Here is a 25,246-nt window from a genome sequence, read left to right as displayed (position 1 = left end):
CACTTTTCGGAAGAGTTTTTCAACATTTTAAGAGTTTTACAATGCACACAACACTCGTGGGTGTTGTCATTGGTTGATTTAAGCGCTGCTGTTCCATTTGCGGCCGCAGCCTCAGAACGGTGGCGCAGCAGTGCAGTGACACCTCTGGAAGCCTGATTTTCTTCCCAATTTCGAAGACAACACACTGAAAATGTGCAGTTTTCTCAAATTCTGCTGCGTATTACAAATATTCAGCCATGAGATAAGGGAAGGTTTTAAGTTTGCGGAAAGAAAATGAATGTAGAAATCTAAAATTTTCAACATGTTGGCTATTGCATTGCTGTGTCCCCCCTTATAATTTCCATATTTTTTTTAAAACATTCTTGGGTGGTACGAATTTCAGGTGTGATGGAGTTTCTGCACCATAACTTTTAGGTTTTTGGTGCACAAAAAGGGACCTAAATGTTATGGAATACCAACGTGCCCAAACCTACGCTTTTTCATTTTGCACCATCCAGAGAGGTTCGTAATGTAGAGATTTTACTGTATTTATGAATTGCTGGTCATGTATTTTCCGCATAGAAATCCATGCAGACTCTGAATTGACCAGTCTTCCACAGCAAGTCGTCTTTGGACACATCCAGTCAGTGCGTGCTTCCAGTCTTATTGAAGTGTGTCCTCGGGATATAGTCGGAAAGGAGGCCCTGCACTTCCCAAGCAATGGTGGAACAGCTGCGCTAATTGCGCCATCCTGTGCCAAAACGATATTTTAGCGGAAAATTGCACTGAGCCTGCGCCAAATCATGAATAAGAGTGAAGCCCTCCTTCCGTCGATGCTTCACAGCTAGCAAAGCTGAAATCGAAACCAATAGCACACTATCAGCATCATCAAAGAAGGCAGCAGAGGCCCATCCATGGAGAAACTCTATGGGCCTATTGAAGTCGTCCGACCTCAACGCCAGTATATTAGCGTGATGTTTTTTTTTTTTTTTTGAACTGTGTTCGCTCAGTATAAGTTTCCAAAGCTTGCCATGTTCAACGTTTGCCTCCTTTAGAACACAATGTAGTCCATTTTTATAGATAGAGCATTAAGTAGGCCCTAGCAGGTGCCATCAAAATGCATGATGTCGGGGTGAGCTGGTGCACGAATGTCAAGCTGGCTTCGCCACCAGTCTTTTTTTTTTTGTGTGTGTGTGCGGTAAAGGTGGCATTCTCAGTGAGGGTAATCCATCAGTAATAAAGGTGAAATAATTTTATCTTATAGTGCCCCTTTAAAGGACCCCTCACCAGGCCCTATAGCAAATTTGGTTATATGCTGGAAGTTCTTACCTGTCCTCTAGGGAGTGTTCTGCCACAAAAATTTTTCAAATTGGCTCACTAAAAGTCGAGATAGAAATATTTCAGTGCCACGAACCCATGATTTCACGAAGCGAGCGCTACTGCCAACCGAGACACTCTCTCCAGTTGTCCCATCTAGCCTCCGCAAGCGAAATTCCTTCCCTGCATTCACCCATACCGGACCTCGAGGATCGCGTGACTCATACATCATGTGCCCCGTTTTCACTTTTTTTCCTCCTCGCTTACTTGTGGCGCAGCACATTTCCGCTGACTGTGTTGCATGCGAGCTGTTGTGATCGTCTCGTTTCGCGCAGCGGGCAATTTTGTGCGCTTTGCAAGCGGTATAAGTAAGTGCTACACAAATACTGAGGCAGACACAAGTGAATCACAGTACATGATCCTGTGCTGGAACACGGTAGAAAATGACATAGAATCGGTGTCTGCGTGCATGACTGCACACGACAAAGCGGAAGTACATCTCTCGTGCTTTAGTGCGAAGTAAAAGAAAAAGATGCACACATTCGGTTTGCGTGTTTTATTATTTCTTTAAGTTTTAAGTCGTCTGTTCAAGCAACATATTACACAAATAACAGATATTGCCTTGAATAATTCTCGAAGTCACGTGTCTCGATGATTGATGTCACACTTCGAACACGAGTATGTAGGCACTGGAACACGTGTATGTCACCGTCCGGCTTGGAGCACGGTTGCCGTGAGGGAAAGGGAAAAGGGCTTTAAGATTGAAATTTCAGGCCTTTCTGCGGCATGGAGCGACATAATACTTGGTAGACATGATCGTTATCGTGCATTGTATGCTCTGCACTTGTTAGCTCAAATTGGCCAGAACTGGTGAGGGGCCCTTTAAGGTGCACCCTTTCACTAGTGCATGAAGATTTTACAAACTGGCTTTAAGAAACATGTGTATTGCTTAGCTGCATAGTTAGTGTGCTCATCTAGTTAGTATAGTTGCATTGTTTACAGAATAAGTAGCCTCTATTAAAGTGACTTTTGAGTCCCTTTGAGTTGCCCATTGTTGCCCCTTTGGAATTGATTTTAGTGCGGTGGTACTACTGGCTTATAAGCGTACAGGGTGCATGGAGATTGGTTTGCACAAGGCTCACCTTACGAGTTATGGTCAGAAAAGGGCACAACGCTCCTCCACTTCACAATGCACAAAGGCGCTATGACAGGGTTCGTTGACTCTCCGACACGGTGCAGAGAAGGCTCCAGAGTCAGATCGCCAATAAGCACGGGTTTATTGACCCAAGATACAGCGCACTGCAATAGTCAGGGCGCTTACAGGCAAAGGCTCGCCGCAAGACCGATGAGTATGCACGCCCGCTGCACTAGGGCTAATCGGGAAGCAGTGCACCAAGCACGAGAACGAGAAGTCTCAGGAGCAAAGGTCCCACGTAAGCAACTCGTTGCGGGCCTGTGAGCATCTGCCGCAGCGATAAAGCGCTCAGTGGAAGGGAGCTCGGATGGAGAGGTCACCTGGGGGTCGCCACTCGAGAGGCCAATCAGGGTGTATCTTGGTGCCACTTGCCCTTGCGGCGATTTGACCCTGGGAGGGAGAAGCACGGTTTGCACGAGAAATTAGCTCTGGCGCGCTAGCTGTGTCCTCCATGTTGCTGTTACGGTGGTGGTTCTCGGAGATCGAACTAAGCGCAGTGCATGAGCTGGGGGACGAGGCGCGGAAAGGCACTTCGATCCCCACAGGTGTCCCAGTTTGTGAGCAGTGTTTTCCTGCAAACTGGGATATATTTTTTGTCATGCTACTAAACCATAATTGATTAGCCAGGTTGATAATTACTGGACCAACTAAACATAAGCTCAAGTGCCAAAGTGTGATTTGTAATTGAGTGTCAGATTTAATTGTACTTGGCCCAGCAAATTATTCTTGGTTCACTTTTCTATGCTTCAAAGTGGTAGTTTACATTGATAAAAACAAATGCAAAGTGAGCACGTGCCTGATGTGCCTGACAGCAGTGCTCTCAAAAGTGTACTTATTCAAACAACTCTACTAAGTGGCTGACATTGCGACTGTGTAAAAACGACAAGGCATCAGTGTTAGTTGTTGGCTGCTGCTATGAGGAAGTAGCTGTGCGAAGCTGTAAGCAGAGCTATGGCAGCTGGTTTAGGACAGCGATGAGGGGTTGAGGCTTGGCTGACAGGGTTAGTATTAGGATTGAGTAAGTATGGCATGTCCAAGTGAAAACTACTTAGGAGAATGCTCTTCCTGTGGAAGCCCCAACTGCAGCCAGGATTTCGTGCTTCAATTCACACAACTACTTACTATGAATATGCATGTAAGCTGTTTCATTACTGTCAAGATTTGCCTTGCTTGGATTCTTCATATAATTGATGTAGACAAGTCCATGGTCATTACTCCCTGTGTCAGTGACTACAGGTGTGAAGGTGCTGAACACTATGCAGTAAGCCCCTTAACACAAATATATCTTACTAGTATTTCTCATGTTCAAAAGATAATTTATAAAAGAAAGCATGTGCAAAGACTGTTTCATGCTCCGAATTATCCAGGAGGTATGTGATAGAGAGCCTGTCTTGGGGGGGGGGGGGGGGTGATCTGCATTAGTCTATGTGCTTCTTTGGTTTGAACAAGCTGCTCACAGTACTTAATAGCTTTTTGTTCCGTTATGCTACAAAATTGTTTCAGATCTGCTGTCCAAACTCTTAAGTGACTTTATGCTGGTAATCCCCCTCTTAGTGACTTGGAACAGCATGTCCTCTGACTGCATTGGCTTTGGGCTGTGTATCATAGCGCTCATCCCTGAAGGGATAAGTGTTGGTTGCACTGCACATGCAATAGTTTGCGCATGTTGCACATGTAATATTAGGTATTGCATTCATTTTCAAGACATAGTGTGGGCCTTCCATTAGTGAACACAAAAGGCCTAAATTAGACATCACGCTGTGACTTGCTGGCAAACGACTTCAGTGGTTGTGGAAGAAGGTTATTGTTATTTTTAACATTGGTGACTGGAAAAGGAGTCTTTTTTTTTTTATAATATTGATTAATGGGGCACATTGAGGCACTGTGCCGGCTAAATTTTAATTTTTTTTCGATAAAACAAAAATGTGCAGTGATAGCCTGCTCTTGTCCAGCACAACAGGGTGGGGAAGTGTGTTGTGTGGCCACCCATTATGGCTGGCTTCTCTGGCAGTGTTTGTTGCACGTGTGTCTTGTCTTGGCCCCTGTTGTCTTGCCTTTCCTGGTTCACTTGTGTGTTCTTCCCCCTTCTCTTTCTCTCTCTCCATCCAGTTTGGGGTTCTGACCTACATTGAGCCGAGGCTGGGTAGAAAATTGAGTCAGCCGCTCATTAACATAATACGCAGGTAACGGCCACTGCATCAACACCTTCATCATCTTACACAGGAATAAGCTGTGCTGTTAGCTGCAGTAGCTGTGGGCCTTGCATGTCTTGCCTGACTCTGGAGTAGTAGCGGTGCATTGTGGCCGGCTGCAGCTCTCGCATTGTCTTTGCTGCCTCTGCTCGGCTTTGCTTTTTTTATTTGCCACACAGCTAGCTCCAAGCTTTTTGTTTACATCGTTTGTCTCGTGTCTGGTTTGCAAAGATCTGGCCGACTACCGCCCATTCGCGATTACTCCTTTTTAACAGACATGTGCATTTTTAATGAGCTCCTATAAGCATATAGAAAACAAGAACAAGATAAATGATTTGGTAGTTTTTGTGCTTACTTCCAACTGCTTAATTAGCCTGTGATCAGTTGCGAGGCATGTGGTGTTATTACGATTAAGTCAACAGTGTATTAAAGTGGGAATTAGGTTTGAGGACCTTGCCTGAGCTTGTCATGTTTGAGATGGAAACTTGCTGTGGCAGTGCACAATGCAAATTGTCTTTTCCAGTCACCATTACTTTTTGTTTCAAATGTAACTTTCACCTTCCAGTAAAGTATTAAGCTTACAAGGTCTTGAGCAGTTCTTTACACTGACAGCCTACACGTATAGAGAGAAATTTTAGATTTTGTTTCTTTGATGTAAACAAAGTGCGAAAGAGTAAACAAGGGCATAGCAGAGCATTTATGAACCAGAGCAGGCAAGAGGCTTGGTTTGCAACGTAGTCATTATAATTCTGCTTTTGACCGCTGTCGTGAGTGAAGCATGGGAGGGAACGTGTGTGCACAAACTGTGCAGCTTTGCTGGTGTGGTGTGGTGTACACGGGGGAGGGGTGGTGTCTGAGCCCAGTGTGGTAGTGCACACGCACATAGTTGTCTGTCTCCTTTTGCAGTTTGGTGCCCTCACCCCACTTGAGCCTAGGCTGGGGAAAAAGTTGATCGAGCCATTAACTAACTTAATCCACAGGTAACCAAGGCACGACCTCTGGCGTGGTTTTTGTTTTGTTTCTGTTTGTACTGCATTTCTAGGGCTGGCGAACTAGCAGACCTTTCCAGTCTCTCTTCTCTTGACATTTGCTGTTTTGATTTTTCACTCATAGCCACTGTTGCTTTTAATTTGCAAAATGCGAGCCTGCTTTGGGCTGTCCAGTTAGTGTAGCATGTGCTCTACTCTCGTAGCCTTGTTGGCCCAGAGTGCATGTGGGGTAGAAAGCAGAAGTCCGAAGGGGAAAGACAAGAGAGGTGAAACTGTTGCAAGTTCAGTACACGATAATATAGCACCCAGACAGCAACAGCCATTGGAACAGCACGCATCGAGTGCCAAGTTTATAGAATGCTCACTGGAATATGTTGCATGAACACAGCAGCAGTGCACTATGCTCATTTTCTGCAATCAGTCAACTGTAGAGTAGAGCCATCAGTCAGTGCCCATGTTGGCGTGCCACCTTCTAGTTTGATCTTTGGGTCTTCATTACCTTCCGGCATGGAAATATTGATGTCAAGGGGACGTTTTCTTTTTTTCCCTTAATTTTTGCTGCTCTAACAAAAATGTGCAAAATGGTTCTCATGAGCATGGCAGTTACTTCTGCTGAGTGATATTCTTTAGCGTGAGGCATGGCAGCACGTAAAAGTCACATGTTTCACGTAATACTTCACTTAAGTGCATCTACTGCATTGGTAGCTGTATCGGTTATTGTGTGCATTATTTTTCATTAAAGGGACCTTGCAACACTTATTGAACATGGCAAATAAACCATGTAAGGCTCAGGTTGAGGCTGTCATGAGCACCCTAGCCGAATTAACCTCAATTGCATGCAGCAGGGTGTGTACATTGTCACTACTAAGATCACCCATGATTATCTCTAGTTACTTTAAATCTGCGGTGTCACATTAGGACATTCTTTGACTATTGGCCAGATGGCAGAATATGTAATGAGAAATTCCTTTGGCAGAAATGACAAAATTGTCAGGAGTGCCAGGATGGTGTTACACTGAACTAATTAGCGCATGTCAGTGATGGGTTAGGAAGAGTTAGAGCTAATGCATGTCAGCAGTGCTATCATCATTTGTGTTAGTTCAATTTACACAGGTCTGTTGCGTCAAGAGGCACAAGCTTTGCACTTCTCCACTAGTCCTTGTTGATGCACATGGGCAGGCAAGTTCGTGGCTTGTAATTCATGGCTTGCCAAGTTTGGCCATTTTAAACTGGCAAGCGCAGCATATACATTACGACCCAACAAATGTGTCTACGGAGTATTACGCACTGCGAAAACAGCTGAAATTTCAAACCAAACATTGCATGCCCTCCCTCTAAAGGGATCCCTGCTACCCACCGTGGTTGCTCTGAGGCTATGGTGTTGGGCTGCTGAGCACGAGGTCGCGGGAATCAATCCCGGCCACGGCGGCCGCATTTCGATGGGGGCGAAATGCGAAAACACCTGTGTACTTAGGTATAGGTGCATGTTAAAGAACCCCAGGTGGTCTAAATTTCCGGAGTCCCCCACTACGTCGTGCCTCATAATCAAAAAGTGGTTTTGGCATTTAAAGCCCCATAATTAAATTTTTTTTTAGGGATCCCCGCTCCCAGCTGGAGAGTCAGTCACACGCGCAAATGCCTCTATGTAAAACATACTTCCTGCTATGTCACTTACCATGAAATGACTTTGTTATGCCATTCAATGTGGAACATGACATGCTGCTACTGGAACTACGGCGTGCAAAGAAGGCAAAGAAGAAACATACTACCTCGTGGACGCTAGTTGAAGCAAAGGGATAGTTTCTGGCAGCATGGTAACAGGGCAGTTAATTTCTTCCATCTTGTCCATTAATGAATAAATTAAAAAAACTCCCTCAACAGCGCCTTACAACTGCCAGTGTTATAACCAGAATTTGCAATTGGACTTGGTGAAGGGCCCCTCTAATCAGCCATGAAAGAAAGGTGAGGTATCAAAAGTGCAACATCTTCTGCTACTGACTTGTGTAAATATTAGTTCCAGGCGTACACGACTCTTCCAGATCATGTTTCGCACAGAGGTAGCATTTTGCAGGGACTTTAGTTTATTGTCATACTTTTGGCGATTACTTACTAGTTTTGTCCTCTGTAAATCTGAGTTGGTGTCATCTGTGGCAATGCCACTCAGAACATTTTCTGTTGCAACAAAATGGTAGTGCCATCTGTCACTGCTATGGCAAAAACACTGTGCTCACTTTTGCAGCAATAGTAGGCGCTACCGCATCGTTGTAATGAAATAGACTCATTTCGAGTGGTCTCAGCACAGGCGATGCCCAGTTCAGGTTTATTGTGGACAAAATGGGGGAAGCGAGGAGGGATTGAACTAAAGTTACTACTGCAATATTATGGGTGTGCAAACATTTGGAAATTTAGAATATTATCGAATGTTATATTGTTAATATTCATATTCGTTTCGAAAACTAGGTACATATTCGAAAAATTTTGTATATTTGATTGGATATAAATATTTGAAATAAATCGAATTTATTTCTGGCTGTGTGTAATAAGTAATAAATACTTATTAGCATTTATTTCTATCTGATCTAAGAAAGTATGTCTGGTTTTGTGCTGAATTTTGCGGTAAGGTCATGCTGCTGACGAAATTTATCCTTTAAAGCACGCTTAGCCACTGGCCATCCAAGCTGTGCAGGAAAGCCAACCTCTCAGTAGCAAGGCACATGGGTTTGTGAACAGCGGGGGGTGCACTCTATTGCAGGTTCCGCCCCCCTACCTGAGCTTATTGCTTCACAGCAAATGCGATGAGTGACGACTGGTACAGAGTCAAACGCCTCGGAGTTTACAGGAAATTGATGTGGTATAATAAGGTACAAGTTGGCGAGAACAGACAACTAGCAAAAGTTACTCAATTTTCCAAAGCTAACATGAGCCAAATACACAATCTTTTAGTATAATGGCTGACTAGTCTAATTTTTTTACCAATGACGATGCAATTGCAATGTTACAACATGTTAAAATAAACCAACATGCTAATAAACGCATGTGCATATCATCATTTGATATCCGACGCTATATAGTTTAAAATTTCGATATTTGCACACCCTTTGCAAAATCCTACTACCGTGCAAAATTTGAGTGCAAATCAGCCAGCAGAATAGCAGGAAGAGTCATACACACCTGGCACTCCCATTTATGTGACACACAGTGTACAGCTGCTCCCTCCATTGATTACACAGTGCTGCCATTGGCTTAGGAAATTGTAGTTTTGGCTGCCCATACCGTAGTGTCACATGGATGTATATATTATTGTATCTATTGTAACACTGTTTGGAAAGCGAAAATCTGAAGTTGTGGCGATTATGTGTTGTCAATCAAAAACGATACTCCATCACCATCTCCAGTGTAGAATAAGGAATGGCAGCATTGCATAGGAACTGAAAGGAACTCTTTGATTGCCAATAACATCTGTATGCTATGCATTCAGATATAATCTGGCTGAGACAAGTGTTGCAGGGCCCTTTAAATGCTTGGCTTTGATGAGCGTATCTATAATGACAGTGCGTACTTTGCATTATCATAAATTGAATGAGTAACTGATTCTGTGTTGTGCAATACTTGAACACAATTCAAAAACTTCTATTTACTGATTGGCCACCTAAATTCTGGAAATCTGCCAGAGCATTTGCCCTAACTCATGACAGTGGATTTCTGTTCAGCACTTTAAGCTGGTGGTGGCAGTGCATTTCCATCAACTGAGCTTCTCGTTACTTAAATCCCGAAAACGTCATGGATTAGATAATTTGGCCTTTGCCAATCGGTGCTCACACACTTTCACAGTGGCTACATGCAGCTTGGTTAGGATGAGGAGTGCACTAGCTAGGCAAAACAGGAACCCAATAGAACCCAACTTTCCACTTGAGAGCAAACACTTGCCAAGTGCACAGCTGTTTTAGGTCATGTGGGGAGTGGGTAGATGCCAATGTACTCTTGACAGTGTCAAAGGGAAGTTTCTGGTCCATTTAGGAGCAGGGGCGTCAGGCACACCATAAGCAGCATTGCAATCAGCAGTGATTTCACTGAGGTATGCAAGGATTTTGTCAGTGGTGTTTGATGGGTGTGTCCAAGAGTGGTACAGGCTGGACTCTGTGTGCGCTAGCTTTCTAGAAGTGCTGTTTTCCACTCTCACCAATGCCGCCAAGGTATTCAAGCATGTTACTGCACTGCACTGTGAAGTATCTTTTTTAAGTGCTTGTGACAGCTAGTGTTGAAAAATCTATTTTGAGAGAGATGAGACAGCAAGCCTGGACCTTTTTCTGTTACTTTTAAAAGATCCACCTGCCAGATAAACCAGCTGATTTTCATAACTATGCAAAAGTTTAATAGAACTTGACTGTGCCAGTTTTGCAGAGCACATAGGTATTCCTTGTGGCCTTTGCTGAATAATATTTGTTTAAACGTTTTGACAAAGTGCATTTGCGCCACATATCTTGCTGTAAAATTTTTATTGCAGATGCCTATGCACATTGCAAAGTATCATGAGTGCACATTTGAAAATCTATACCCTGCACAAAGGTCCATCGGTTCTTGAAGGCACATTTACTTTGTATAGTACTAAATTTTTGAAGCACAACGTATACCACTACTGCAAGGATCAACCCTTTCTCTACCGCTTACAATAATTTCTGGGATTTTATGTGCCAAAACCACAATATGATTATGAGGCACACTGTAACGGGGGACTCCAGGTTAATTTCGACTGCCTGGGGTTCTTTAATGTATACACAATGCATGGCACACGGGCGTTTTTGCATTTTCCCCCCTTCAAAATGCAGCCACTGTGGCCTGGATTTGATTCTGTGCCGTCGGGCTTAGCAGTGCAATGCCAAAACCACTACACCACTACGGCGGGTACTGCCGACATTCACAATCATCACTAATTTCTACCAATATAGTCGATGATGAATGTAGCTGTCACAAGCAAACATACTTCACAGTGGAAATCTGTGACGATTATAGTTGTAGGACGGCTTCTGGTTGCAGTCCTTGTAACCAGATGGTGGCGTTTGTCAGTCTTAAGATACTATTGTATTTTGTTTTTCTCTCTATTCGGGGATGCTTGAACACTTTGATGGGAAACATAGCTGCCTGCATGTGGCAATTCTAGAACATTTCTGGGAAATTTGGTAGGATTTTTATTTACTGTGGTACGGAAAGGGTTATATGAACGGAAGAGATTGTCAGCGTAAAACATTTAGCAAAATCAGTTTTTAATGGTCTTGCAATGGTCAGCTTTTGTAAAATGACAGCCATCAATGTTCGTGGCAATACATTGATTTGCCTACTCGTTTCAGTACTTCTGCAATGTCCCTGCTTTATGAGTGCATCAACACAGTCATTGCAGGTGAGTGGGATCTTGGTGCTGCCCTTCTTTGAGCCAGCCAGGTGCCTCTGATGGCTGGCTCACAGTGAAACCTATGCTAGTGTTTTTGCGGAGGCCATTAACAGCTGTCTCAGTCCTACATACATTGCCAGAATGCAGTAGGCTTCCACTAATTCTACTTTCCTGGGGACTGAGAATTGGTTTTAATTACCCGCCGAACAAAATAAAAGGGAACGAAGAAAAATTCTTTAAGCTTCTTAGTAATCTATAAAAGTCAGCTGCCATTTTCATTCGCAAGACACTGAATATGTAGCATGCCTTTATTTTGGTATGCACTGGTAGATAACAGGTCTCTTATTTTGTTTGTGACAAAGGTAGATAGAGCGGAAGTGGACAAGACAGCCACTTGTTCACTGCTTCAACAGGACAGCATGTCTGTGTATTTCAGCAACTGTTCAATGTTTCTTTTTTTTTTTCTGGGGTGTTCAAATAGCCTAATTTCTAAATCAGATTCAATACAAATATTTTAGAGAAACTGCCTTCGAATATTGAATCACATAGTGATAATTTCCAACATATAAAGAATGTGAATAATGCAGGTTGGGTGCAGTGTCCCTTTAGCAAAAAAGGCTTATTGACCTAACTTAAATTATATATGGAATTCCCGTGAACAGCTGGAAGTCAAGTCCACCGAGGAGCTTCTAACTGGGAGACAATTGAAATCTGATTGTATCTAGTGCTCTGACACTGATAGCTATAAGACTATGGTTTTCACATGCACACATGTATAGTGGAGTGCTGTGTTCGTGGAAGTAGCAGGGTTAGCACATATTGTTTTCGAGGAACCCAGCATGTTAAGATTGACCAGGTAATAAATTGCTTTGCCTAAATCAAGAAAACAATTTCATTGGCTGAACAAGGAGAGGCATGCCTATTTAACGACTGGAAACTATTGTAAAGAAGTGACATCAATGTGTTCGCTCAGCAACTGTTGCCTATGTGTAGAAACCACGGCGCTTCAGAAGAAATAATATTCGGAAGAGTCTCCACTTGTCTTTCTTCTTGCTGACTGCAACAACTCTTATGCCTTCTGTTATCCAATAAAAAAAAAAAAATATTTGACAGCTTTGCATGGGTACATCCAATATGAATTGAATAGCAAAGATTATTCAAATTTTATTCAAAATTTCTAATATTTACATACCTCTGTTTATTTGAAATATCTTTTGCAAGAACTCCACTTCTGTGGGGTTGAGCCATGGTTCTGCAGAATTTTGGCACACATGTTTGGTGTCTTTAAGCTTTTACAGCTCTCATTGTCAATTACATTGTAAGGCACTGTGGGCACAACATAAAATTTTTAGCCAAGTGTAGTATGCTGCCTCAACAAGCCAGGTGTTGCAGTTTTTACTTGTTGTAGGACTGCTAGCTTGGCTTATTTTTTAAAGCATAAAATAGAACTGAATGGAAAAAAAGCACAAAAGAGAGGTGCTGTTCATTTGTTTCATTGCAGCTTGTCATGAATGTGTGACATCTTGACTAGGTATACTACCTTTCTTCTGTAGTGATGACGTGAGCCGCTCTTGAGTGCTAGTGGGAAGCATGAAAGTCAGGGCAAGAAATGAACTCTGGTTTTATCTAATATTGCACACATATATATAGATCACTTTAGCCCCCTTGTCGCATTCACATTGAATAAAAAACAAGAACTAAATATACAACATATTCCCCTCTTTAAGTCTAGTAAATTAGTCAGTTCTAACATATTGTTACAGGGGAGAAAATGTATGTATTTACAATATATACAGTTACATGGTTGTAGCTCAGTAGTCAGGTTAACACCATCTACCGCTCGTCGAGACACTTCAACCTCCTCTTCACCTCACAACGTCCTTTTGTCCACAGCGGCACAAACTCGTACGTGACATTAACACCCGACGGCAGAAACATCATCTCGATGCTTCCTAGGGTGTCGAATCAATGTGTGAGTTATAGGTCTTTAGTCGCGAAGTGTGCACAATATCAGTTGGTGGGGTAGAAAACGTCGAAGTCACAAATAATATCTCATGTGAGGTTGGTGACTTGGCGAAGGACTCGGTGTGGCCTGATGTATCGTGGCAGCAGTTTTTCACAAAGGCCGACGCGATGGGAGGGTAACCAAAGCAGGACAACCGATTCAGGGCTGAAATGAACGTCTTGACAACGACTGTCGTAACGGTGCTTTTGGCTAGTCTGAGATGCCAGAAGACGGTCACGGGCAACGTGACGTGCTGTGGCCGCACGAACAATGGCGTCATGAGCATAGAATGTGGTAGTGGTGGCATCGGAAGGGAGCAGCGAGTCGAGGCGGAAGTAGGGCACGGCCATATAGTAGATAGAATGGAGAATAACCAGTAATATCGTGACGCGAAAAATTGTACGCAAATGTCACAAAGGGTAAAGTGCAGTCCCGATCCCAGTGATCATCGGATACGTATATGGAGAGCATGTCCGTGAGTGTACGGTTGAGATGCTCGGTAAGTCCGTTTGTTTATGGGTGGTAAGCCATCGTGAACTTGTGGGACATGGAGCAAGAGCGAAGAAGGTTGTCGACAACCTTAGAAAGAAAACAGCAGCTTCTATCAGTGAGTAGCTGACGTGGGGCAACATGATGTAGGATCACTTCATGAAGGAGAAAATAAGCCACATCAGTTCTGCAGCTCGTAGGGAGTGCCCGCGTTATAGCATAACGCGCGGTATAGTCCGTCACAATGGCCACCCACTTGTTGCCCGAGGATGAAGTTGGAAATGGGCCAAGGAGGTCCAGGCCGATGCGGTAAAATGGCTCACTGGGGATATCTATAGGCTGAAGGTGCCCAATGGGAGACAGTGGAGGCTTCTCGCGGTGTTGGCAAAGTTCGCAGGCAGCGACGTAGCTTTGCACAGAGCGATATAGCCCAGGCCAGAAAAATTGCCTGCACACACGGTCGTTTGTACGGGAGACACCCAAATGACCGGCAGTGGGCACATCGTGTAACTGCGAGAGAATTGTCGAGCGTAGATGCTGGGGAACGACGAGAAGTAGTTCAGCCCCATGTGAATTCATATTGTGCCTGTATAAGGTCCCATCCTGGAAACAAACATACGGAGGGAAACATCCTGTTGCTCCGAGGTAAGGCGTTCAATGGTGGATCGTGAATATGGGTCAAGACACTACTCCTTGGCGATGCGTGAGCGCGAAGTCTGAGATCGACAAAACGCAGATATCTGTATCGGTTTCGGTGCCATCGGGAGGGTTGACAGGGTAGTGGGAGAGGCAGTTGGCGTCCTTATGTAGCCGCCCAGATTTGTAGGACACGGAAAAGGTGTACTCTTGTAGGCGTAAAGCCCAGCGGCTAAGACGGCCTGTTGGGTCTCTGAGTGAGGATAGTCAACATAAGGCATGATGATCTGTCACGACAGTGAAATGCCGACCGAACAGGTAAGGGTGGAACTTATCAATGGACCAAACAAGGGCCAAGCATTGACGTTCTGTTATGGAGTAGTTGTGCCCTGGTGCTGAAAGAAGACGGCTAGCATATGTGATCACGCGATTGGTGTCCCACTGTCGTGGGACAAGATAGCGCCAATGCCATGGCCGCTGGCATCAATGTGAACTTCTGTGTAGGCATGCGGATCAAAATGACCCAACACGGGTGGATTGATAAGGCGACTGATAAGCGTTGAAGATGTTGCAGCCTGGTCGGTTCCCCAACGAAAAGTCGTGACTTTTTGAGGAGGTCTGTGAGAGGATGAGCGATTTCAAAAAGTTCTGGATAAATCGCCAAAAATAAAAACACAGCCCTAGGAAACTTCAGACATTGGTAGAAGAAAGCGGAAAAGGAAACTCACCAATGGCACGAACTTAATCAGGATCAGGCTGGACGCCAGCAAGGTCAACCAAGTGACTAAGTACTTGTATTTGGCAATGGCTGAAATGGCATTTTGCAGAATTGAGTTGTAGGCCAGCTCATCGAAAAACACCAAGGATAGCTGAGAGTCGGTGGAGGTTTCTCTCAAACGTCGGTGAAAAAACAATGATGTCATCAAGGTAGCAGAGGCATGTGGTCCATTTGAATCCGCGCAGAAGAGAGTCAATCATGCGCTCGAAGGTAGCAGGGCCATTGCACAGTCCGAAAGGCATCAGTTTAAACTGGTAGAGACCATCTGGGGTGACGAAGGCGGTTTTTTCGCGATCTCGTTCATCAGGGTGTCACCAACTGAGAAAACCGGGAATTCTCAGGGTTGTTGAATAGTCTGGAAATAGTCAGGGAAAACTCGGGGAATTTGTGCTTCTATCAGAGAAAATTAGCTGTAATTTAATTGAAACGGAACGATAGTTGCGCTAATGCTGGCTCAAGTAATAGAGAGGAATTGTAATGAATTTTCTTTGACACCGTGTCGTTGGCTGGTGTAGTTGCCAGTGTACAGTCAACTACCGATTTTCCGGACGCCTGATTTTTGGGACACGTCCGATGATTTGGACGGCTATCGACGAAAAATAACTGACACCAAGTAAGCAGTCCAGCGTGTCATCAATGTGCAGAAGTGGATACACGTCCTTTTTGGTAATTTTATTGAGATGATGGTAATCGATACAAAGTCTCCACTTATTGTCCTTCTTTTTAACCAAAACGACAGGTGATGCCCACGGACTGCAGGAAGGCTCGATAATATCTTTGGAGAGCATTTTGTCCACCTCCGTTTGGATCACCTAGCGTTCAGCCACAGACATATGGTAGGGCTGCCGGGGTATAGGAGGATTGTCACCACTGTTGATTGGATGGGCAACGACACTGGTTCGATCTAGCGGGCGATTGCGAAAATCAAAGATGTCTGCATAGGACATCAGAATGCAGCATAGGGCATCAGCGTAAGCAGGTCGTAAATCAGTAGCTATCATTGGTGTAAACTTGTCGTTGCGTAAAGTAGGAGGGGCAGAAGCTGCAGCAGTGTCGAATCATGGTTCGGGCGTAAGAGCAGTTACTCCACAGTCTTCCAAAGGGGACAGCACAGCGAGAGATACACTCTCAGGAAGTACTTGCAAACACAAACCAAAGTTCAGAAGAGGAAGCCACGCTTTGTTGTTGACAAGAGTTACAGTTGAGCTTGGTAGTGCTATTTGATGGGCCAGGAGGACGTTGCAAAGTGGGTACACCACGTATGAACCATCTCGAAGTGGTGGAGAAGGCGACATGAGGACGTAAATCGCGGCATCAGGTTGTAGTCGAACAAATTCAATAGAACGAAGTCGGGGACTTGTGGTCATCGGTCGGGTCGGCAAAGTAATGGGCCAGTTCAAGGCGAAGGGTGCCTTTTGCACAGTCAATCAGTGCTGAATGGGCAGTCAAAAAGTTGATTCCCAGAATCACTTCGCAGTGACACTCGGCCAGTACAGTGAACAGGAGTAAAACTGGAAAGCCGGCAATGGTAACACAGGCGGCGCACATTTCTATTGTCACGGCTGTTGTACTGCCATTAGCTACTTGGACGGCAGGCGACTAGGCAGGTGTCAGGACTTTACGGAGACGGCTACGAAGATCTGATCACATAACCGACACCTGAGTGCCAGTATCGATGAGGGCTTGAATGGGTGCATCATAACAAAAAATTCAACAAGGTTCGGTCGAGCAGCAGGGGTCAGCAGAGGTTTTGCAGGCCGTCTCGTCAATGCAGCCGCACCTCGGGGGGCTGCATTGCTTAGTTTCTCGAGAAGCGGCCCATGTAAGATGGGGACGAGGGACGTCGAGGTGTAGGAGAACAGGACTGACAGCATTGCGGTGACGGCGAGTGGCCAGTGGTGTGTCCCTGAGGTGGAAGGCTGGCATGATACGATTCAGAGAGGGGCGACAGAGGCTGAGGGTTTCGGTCGAAGCGGCGATCAGCATATGGTCAAGGCAAGGAGTACCAGCGGCAACTATGGCGGTGGCGGGAGATCTAACCGACCCGGGAGCAAGCAAAGCAAATTGGCCTGTCATCCGGTGTTCGCCACTCTGAGGGGTTCTGATATCGATTCGGGAACGACTGTGGAGGTGCAGCAGAGGCAATGGCAGGAGCAGTAGGGGTGGGACGTGGGCGGACGGCAGACTGGATGTCCATGTTTGCAATTTCTTGGCGGACAACAGCTTGAATGAGCGAGATGGTCATGTTGTCATGCATATAGGGGCAGTGAGAACTTGGTGCCATAGCCTCAAGTTTGCGACGAATGACCTGTGTGAAGCTTGGCGTTATAGGTGGATGTGACGCCGGAGGGTTGTTGCAGGAGGAAGTGGCAGCCGTATTCATAAGTCGGTCGAAGCATTGTACGATGCACTTGCTCTTCGCTTGCTCAAAATTCTGGCATTCCTTAATGATAGACTCAATTGTTGAGCAGTCCCTGCAAAGCAGGAGGTTGAACTCTGTGGGGTTCTCACACATGCTCTTGGGACAAAGGAACGACAACACGGTAGTGCAACAATCAAAAGGGCATTTATTGCACTTTTCATAGACTAATGCCTGCTAGCTGAGTTGCTATCCACAAAACATGCCGATGGGCGCTCGACAAATTGTGGAAGTCCGACTCACTGCGACTGGATAACGAGTGAATATGTTTGCCCCATGCTGGACGCCAACGCCTGCCTGGTCGTTCGTGTGTACGGTCACACGAACGGTGGCGCGTTCAAACGATTGTGTTCGTCCATTCTGGGGTAGGCCTCGCGAGACGGTCTCGCAGAAACATGGATCGGCGCATGCACAGAATGTCTGCGCCGCTTGCCGATCTCGAGCCAAAGAGGAAGAGCCTTCTCCTTTTTGCGCCCAAGTAACCCCGCCGTTTGGTGGCATTAGCAGAGCAACACTCGCGCCATCTCATACTACCCTGCAAGCATACCGACTGCCGCAGTAAAGCCAGCGGCAAAGCCAGATTACAGGAAATGAGAGCTATGCGAAAAAACAACATATCAGGGGACGCGTGAGAGTTGCGCATCCCCACAACGCATCATCGGGGATGCCCTTCCAGATGTGTCCCACCTTTTCGGCCTGCAGCATGTTCGCGTCCACTTTACGGCAGAGAGCCAGAACGTCCTGAATGTATGCGATGTACAATTCTGTTGTTGTCTGGGCACAAGATGCTAGCTCTTGCTTGGCCTCTATTTGATGTCCCATAAGTCTTCCGAAAAGATCACGTAGCTTTTCCGTGTGGGAGTCCCAGCTTCTAATGTCGGCTTCATGCATTTCGAACCATACCTTCGCGGTTCCTCCGAAGTAAAAAATCGCGTTGGCCAGCGAGAGTGTGGCATCCCACTTGTGCTTACCGACGCGTTCATACGACGTTGACCTTGCCAGTGCCGATGAAGATACCTGGGTGACGTAGCTGGGTTAGCACTACTTACGCTGGTGCCTTAGCGACGGAGGCAGCGTCAGTAGCCATAACAGTGGAACCGATGTGACCCCTGCTGCGAAGATACAGGGCCGGCTTGTGGCAAAAGTAACCCGCACGTCCACCAAAATGTTACAGGGGAGAAAATATATGTACAATACATACAGTTCCGACGTTGTAGCTCAGTAGTCGGGGTAACACCCTCTACTGATCGTCGAGACACTTCAACCTCCTCTTCACCGCACAACGTCCTTTTGCCCACAGCTGCACAAACTTGTATGTGACAACATTTTGTAATCTGAAAATAATTACAATGCTATATACATGAATACATAAAGCACAAGTTTGAGAAGAGGATCACGTGACAGGTCATTTATGCAATGTTCATCCCATTAGGCACACTACATGTAACGATATTGATCAGGCGGTTTCATGTTACAAGGTGGCAACACATGACGCGAATGCTCAAGAATTGGAGACAACACCCCTATTGTCTTGAGGCGGGGTGTCAAGGTGGGGAGTGGGGGGTAGTCGAGAACTCGAGGAATCGAGGACTGGCTTTGGAGACACCATACCAGTTGTGTCTTGAGAACCTGAGGTGGTGGCATGGAGTCGAGAGCCCAAAGAATCGAGGACTGGTCGGAGTAATCGAGGACCACTGGGGAGAGACCTATGCTGAACGTGAGCACTCTCATTGGGGTTCCACGATTGAAGTATAACTGAAGTTGCCACTGAAGCCTTTGACAGCTTGGATGCATTCCATATCGTTGAACGATGGCATAGACCAGCTACCATCTAATTCATGCCTGACTCCAATCTTGACAACTGGTTAAGAACGGTGGGATTGACCTACCAATCCTTACAACGTGCGCATCGCTTCTTGATTGCAGTATCGGGTGGCTGCGTCTGGCTTCACACTTGTGCACCGTGACCGGCGTGTCAGTCCCTGAGAGAGTGTGCCCGGGAGCTGTTCCAGTTTACCGAATTTAGTCATACCTTATCTACCTTGTTTGACCTAAAGCCCCTCCATCCACGCGCCACCGCCGACCAGGTTAAGTACCGCCAACCTACCTTCCTCCTCCACGCTACTCTCCCACTCACTCCCTAGCTTCCGGTCAAGCGGAACTTGCGTAGCTGCAGCTTCCTGTTCCGAGTGGAAGTGACGCTATGTTTTTTAGCGTTGTTTACTTTCGCGTCGATGGAGAGGCTTTAATTGTACCAGGTGCGGTTTAAACTGTGAATGGGATTTCATCCAAGAACCACCGCCTATTATAATCAGCAATTTGGTCATGTTCGCTGATTTGCTTCAACCTGCGACGGGTTTTGCCTCGCGAGACAACGTACGGTGGAATGTATTGCCTGGGCGCTTGGAGACCACTGCCGTTTTTTGTGCATTTGGAAAACAGCGACCACGAACTACTACTTCAGCAGAATACAACAGCTTGTCCCCTTTTCATTCTTCTTATAGTGACTGCCACAGCTCTGCTAAGCACGCGCGGGCGTCTCAACGTCGTCTAACAGCAGTCAAAGCGGAAATTCCCGCAGTGCAACTCCAGGAAGCGGAAACGCTGGAACCGGAAATTTTGAAACCTAAAGTGCCGGAACCGGATTTGGTGTGAGGGAAAAGGCGGCGCACAACAAAGGTTGGTCGCTACTTAAGAAAGCAGCGGTGGCGCGTGGATGGAGGGGCTTTAGTTTAACCAATCCCAGCGAACTGCAATATATCCAGTGCTCCTCAGGTGTCCGTATCCCTGCGTGTTCGCCATAGCAACACTATTTGGCTGTAACCAATGTTGAGCAACAGATACGGCTTACTCCAATGAGGAAAGAGCAGATATGGTCTTGGCTCTAGGTAGCGTCAAGGGGACATAGAAGGCGTGCAGTTGAGCTATTTAAAAGCTGGCATTCAGGTACGTGTCCGAGCTCAATGACAATTGTGTGTGTATATGAAACGCTGAGACAGACTGGGACTTTTACGAAGCAACGACATAAATCTTCAATCCTGGGCGAGGACGTGGAGACAGTTTTCCTCAGACCCACATGCAAGTGTTCATAGTGTGGGTGCTGAAGCTGGAGTGCCAGCCTTCAGTGTGGAGAATACAGTAGAACCTCGTTAATTCGAAGTCCATCGGACTGCAAAAAATCATCGAATTAACCGGGTTTTCGAATTATCAAAAATGGACGAAAAACGAGAAATAAATGTACGAAATGTGGCTGTATCAACACTGCACCTTTATTTCGCCTGAAAAACGGTCACTTGAAGTACCGTATTTACACTATTGTAAGGCGACTCGAATGTAAGTCGAACCCCTTATATCGCGTGACAGGAGAAAAAAAAAAAAGGAGAGCGTACTTGAAGGCGCATTCGATAACGAAAATTTATTAGTAGCTGACATGGTCACTGGACTACTCATCTTCACTAGTGCTGCCATCGTCATCATTTCTACGGTCCCACAGCGTGTCGTCATCCCGCGAAATTTCACATTTGGCAAACGACCGCACCACGACATCTTGTGAAACAGCAGCCCACGCCGAATGCACCCAACGACACGCAGCCATCAGGGAGGCTCTTTTGACAGGTCCAGTTGGCGTAATTTCACGGTCTTCTGCCGCCAGCCGCTCGTACTCACAGTGGAGCAGGTCCTTAAAAGGCGAAGATCCGGGCTTGTTTTATGACCATGTCGCACTTCACTGGCAGGGACCGATTGCGCATTTCAGCGATGTATGCTGCAAGCTTAGCCTACAGCTCCGGAAAGCGTCCAGATTTCGGCACGTGGGAAATTCCTCACTTGTCGTCACAGGTGAAAATTTCGCTTCGCTGCAGTCGCCACTCTCGCATCACCCGTTCAGAAACATTGAAGTTGCGGCCCGCTGCGCAGTGATTTGTTTCTTCGGCGCAAAGGATGGCAGTCTCTTGAACGCTGCTGTGAACGAGTGCCGAATGCTTAGTGGGCCTGGAGCACTCATGATGACTGAGGAAGCATAGAAGTAGCACGTAGCCGGCAGTCAAGTGGAATGCGTCAAACCAATGCCTTTTGTCAAACTATAGAGCAAGCTAAGCGCAACAGGCAAAGAGAAACCCGCGAGTGGTGTCTGCTCTTCCATGAACTACCGATGCTCCCCACTAGTGTCACCGTACTGAGGGCGCCGCCGTGATTAGAACAGCGGCGCTTCCATCAACTATCGACACCCCCTCATGACTGTTGTGTGCTCTGTAAAACTCTCAAAAATGTTGAAAAACCCTTCTGAAAAGTGAACAAACACGCTGGATAGCGAAAAGCTATGGGTAGAGCAAACATAAAATTCTAACTACGTTGTAGCTCCCGTTGGTATCGCTTTTTTGGCGGTGCCATATTTTGGTTTCGATTGTAAGTCTACCCCCCACTTCAGATTTTCAAATTTAAAAAAGTGGTTGACTTACAATCGTGTAAATACGGTAGTCATCGATGCATGACTGCTTGGCGCGATAGTTAGCCGCACCGTAGGCTGCATCCTCCAGTCTGCTTACAGTGCGCAGCAATTCACTGTTACCGCTGCTACACTCTACAAAACTGCGCACAACGTTCACAGGAAACAGAAAGTTGATTTAAAGTGCTGCCTGGCTGCCACTCTGGCAACTATAGTGGCCTCAGAGACAGGCACACAATTTTTTTTGTTGCGGATCACGGAGGCCATGGTTTAAACTGACATATTAACCGGATATGGGTATGCTGGTTGTTCAAATTATCCGGAAAAATTTGCATGCAAACTTTTGGGATTGCCGAAAACCTTCGAATTACGCGGGATTTCGAATAAGCTGAGTTCGAATTAACGAGGTTTTACTGTACTTAAAAAGAGGCACCTTCACTCGTACCAGGTGCAGCTGCACCATATGTTGGAGTCCTGTGATTTCCAAGATCGAAAGGACTTCGCAAACTGGATTATAATCAAGACGGAAGAGGACCCAGGCTTCGTCAACAAAATACAGTGAAACCTCGTTAAACCGTAGTCGGCCGGAGCTCGGAAAAAGTACGTACTAAACGGTAGTACTGTTTAACCGAAATAGCATGACATCGCCCACTTACCTGTAGAAAACGGAACCCAGAGAGAGTGCGATGAAAGGGGAAAAAACATGCAGTATTTATTCACTTCGCGCGACATAAGTGTTATTTTCGTTTGATGCCGCGGCGGCCTAGCACGATGACAGCAGCCTCAAACTTACTCAAGCTGCGTGCCAGCTTCTCAGCCAGCCCCGCTCCTCTAGGCAAACACTCTCACGGCAGATTCCTCGTTGGCGTTACGTATTCTCCGTGCACGCGCGCACTAGTGCTGCATAAGTTCCGGGGCGCCTTTTTCATTGCCGGGTGCCGGAGTTCGGAAAACTTTTCGTTTGGAATAGTTACGTTATCGCGCCCCTGTTCTCGTTGCGACGATTGCATTCACGAGGCTGACGTAACGCGCAGCTTCTGCCACTGTCGGGCCTGAATCGCCCGTGCTGTCGCTTTCCGTGTCGTCCTCATCACTGTCGCTAGTCAACACTTCGGCAACAACAGAGGCAACGATGGCGAAAAGTCGAACCTCGTAGCCGACATCTCTTCGCGGTCACAGCAGCGCTGCCGAGCAACTTCGCATTCCAAATGCCACACACTGTAGTCAACAGCAGATCCATGTCGCGGGCCAGCGCCGACTTCTTCGTGTCACGTTCGATAGCACGGACGATGTCTAATTTTTCTTCTATGCTGAGCACCCGGCGTCTTTTTTATCCGAGCTTCGGCATGACGTGAGTCCTCGCTTGCACGACGCCATAACGCTCTCTCGCTCTCTGGCACGGCGTCGAAATGATGTTGATGTTGATGCGGCTTCACGTGCAAACGCACAGGGCACTTGGAGGCATTTGTACCGATCTTTGAGGCTTGTTGTTCTGCCGGACCGCCCGGTGGAGACGACGCACCGCCATGTTTGCGCGACGAAAAGTGGAAACGCTACGTTTTAACCGATGCGTACGCAATAAGCTGGTACGGTTTATGCGGATACTAAATACATTATGTTCAATGGCCGCTGAGTCAGGGAATTGACTTTACTACTTTTAAACCGAAACTACTGTTTAAGCGGGTACGGTTTAACGAGGTTTTACTGTACTGTGGACTGATGAAGCTACCTTCTCACTTAATGCGCAAGTGAACATCCACAACGCTCACTATTGGAGCGATGAAAACCCTCACTGGATTTTGAAGACACATCACCAATATCAGCGGTCGGTTAATATGTAGTGTGAAATTTATGGTGGCACTATCATTGGCCCCATGTTTTTTAATAACACACTTACAGGCGAAAGATACGTCAATGAAATCCTTGATGGGGCGCTTGAGGATTTTCTTTGCGAAATTCCATTGACTAGGATCACAAATATTTGGTATCAGCATGCCGGTGCTCTTGCGCACCGCAGCCGCAAAGCTTGCAAATGGCTGCATGATGTATTCCCGCAGCAGTGGATTGGACGGCATGGGCCCATTGCTTGGCCGGCACGGTCGCCAGATCTAACTCCCCTCGATTTCTTTCTCTGGGGATACGTCAAAGATCAAGTATACCGTTCGCCAACCACAACATCAGAGAACCAAAAAGAAAACATAAGACAAGTCTGCAACTCTGTCCCTATTACCATGATCAAGAACGCCTCGGAAAATGTGTCTATGAGATGCTAAATGTGCATTGCAGCAGATGGTGACCTCTTCGAACACTGGTTATAATCAAAGGGCGTTTTTTGGATTGAAGGTCACTGGAAAATCATTCCGGCCCTAACGCCGCCTCCCCACCCAACCCCATTACACGCCGTCGGCAGGCTGCCAGCTCTTGCCCATTTCAAACATTAAAAAAATAAACCTATGTTCTTGTTCTCTTCCGTCTCCTTAGACGCTTTATCACTTCGGCACCGCTCGGCCAGCAGCATGCATTTGCGCCGTAATGCGATAAAATCGCATGCCCAGAGGCCTTCATCAGACAACGCCCTGTAGCAGGCCAGTCTCACTGCAGCCGACCTTGTTCATCCATCGCACGCTTGAAAGCAGCACAACAGCAGTATGCAATGCTTCGTCACGTGATATTTTTTCACATTTCGCGGGCTTTCTTTGGAATGCTGAAGGACCACATGATATATCTTGTTGGAAACAATTTATTGAGAGGTTTCTCAAGGTGCTCTACAACTTTGCGTATCACACTTGGGGTCTGCAGCCAATACTTAAATAGTTGATTAATTAAACATAACTAATATGTTAGTAAGGGGCAAATAAAGATAGCCTGAGTAACTCTAGGCCAGTGCCAACATTATGCATTCAGTTCAACTCGCGTCCGGAGTGCCTTTCATTTTTAAAACTTTGGCTCAAGTTATGTGGGACAACCTGTATATTGTCTGCTGCCTGGCAGATGATGCAGGTCTGAATTGTGAGCTCAACTTGCTGATCCATGCCTGGCCACCAAAACTGTTCTCATAGAAATGCCTTTGTCCTGACAATTCCAGGATGTGCCTTGTGTGCTGCAGCAACCACGTGTGGTGTTGGTGATTCTGTAACAATAAGACGGACTGTCTTAACCTATGGAGGAACAAATTCCCAATAACCGGCAATCCTTGATGCATATTACAATATGGCTTAAGTTCAACTGCAAGTGATTTGTGCAAAGGCTACAACGACTGAATGTGGGAAATTACTTGCTGTAACGTGTTGTCTTCAGCCAAACACTGCTGGAAATAGTTTTTGGTGATGCATGGTAGCGCTTGAATGTAGGCTCAAACTTCGTCTATCAGTTTCCTCCTGTGGTCATGAAACTGGAAGATTGGACAAAAGCGTCTGC

At 46.1% G+C, this 25,246-nt stretch overlaps 1 protein-coding gene across 6 annotated transcripts in view; it reads left to right on the top strand.

Annotated features, from left to right (window-relative positions):
* Positions 1 to 25,246, top strand: part of g (adaptor-related protein complex 3, delta 1 subunit-like garnet) — a 285,419-nt gene that overhangs the window by 24,900 nt on the left and 235,273 nt on the right. For all 6 annotated transcript variants that reach the window (XM_075671312.1, XM_075671311.1, XM_075671310.1 and 3 more), the window contains exons 8-9: positions 5,590 to 5,663; positions 11,018 to 11,067. In XM_075671312.1, coding sequence (XP_075527427.1) covers positions 5,590 to 5,663; positions 11,018 to 11,067 — 124 coding nt within the window. The remainder of the gene's footprint in view (positions 1 to 5,589; positions 5,664 to 11,017; positions 11,068 to 25,246) is intronic.

This window comes from Dermacentor variabilis, chromosome 10 (genome assembly GCF_050947875.1).
Source record: "Dermacentor variabilis isolate Ectoservices chromosome 10, ASM5094787v1, whole genome shotgun sequence".
In the NCBI taxonomy this organism is placed as follows: domain Eukaryota; kingdom Metazoa; phylum Arthropoda; class Arachnida; order Ixodida; family Ixodidae; genus Dermacentor; species Dermacentor variabilis.
This window is presented reverse-complemented; position numbering and strand designations above follow the sequence as displayed.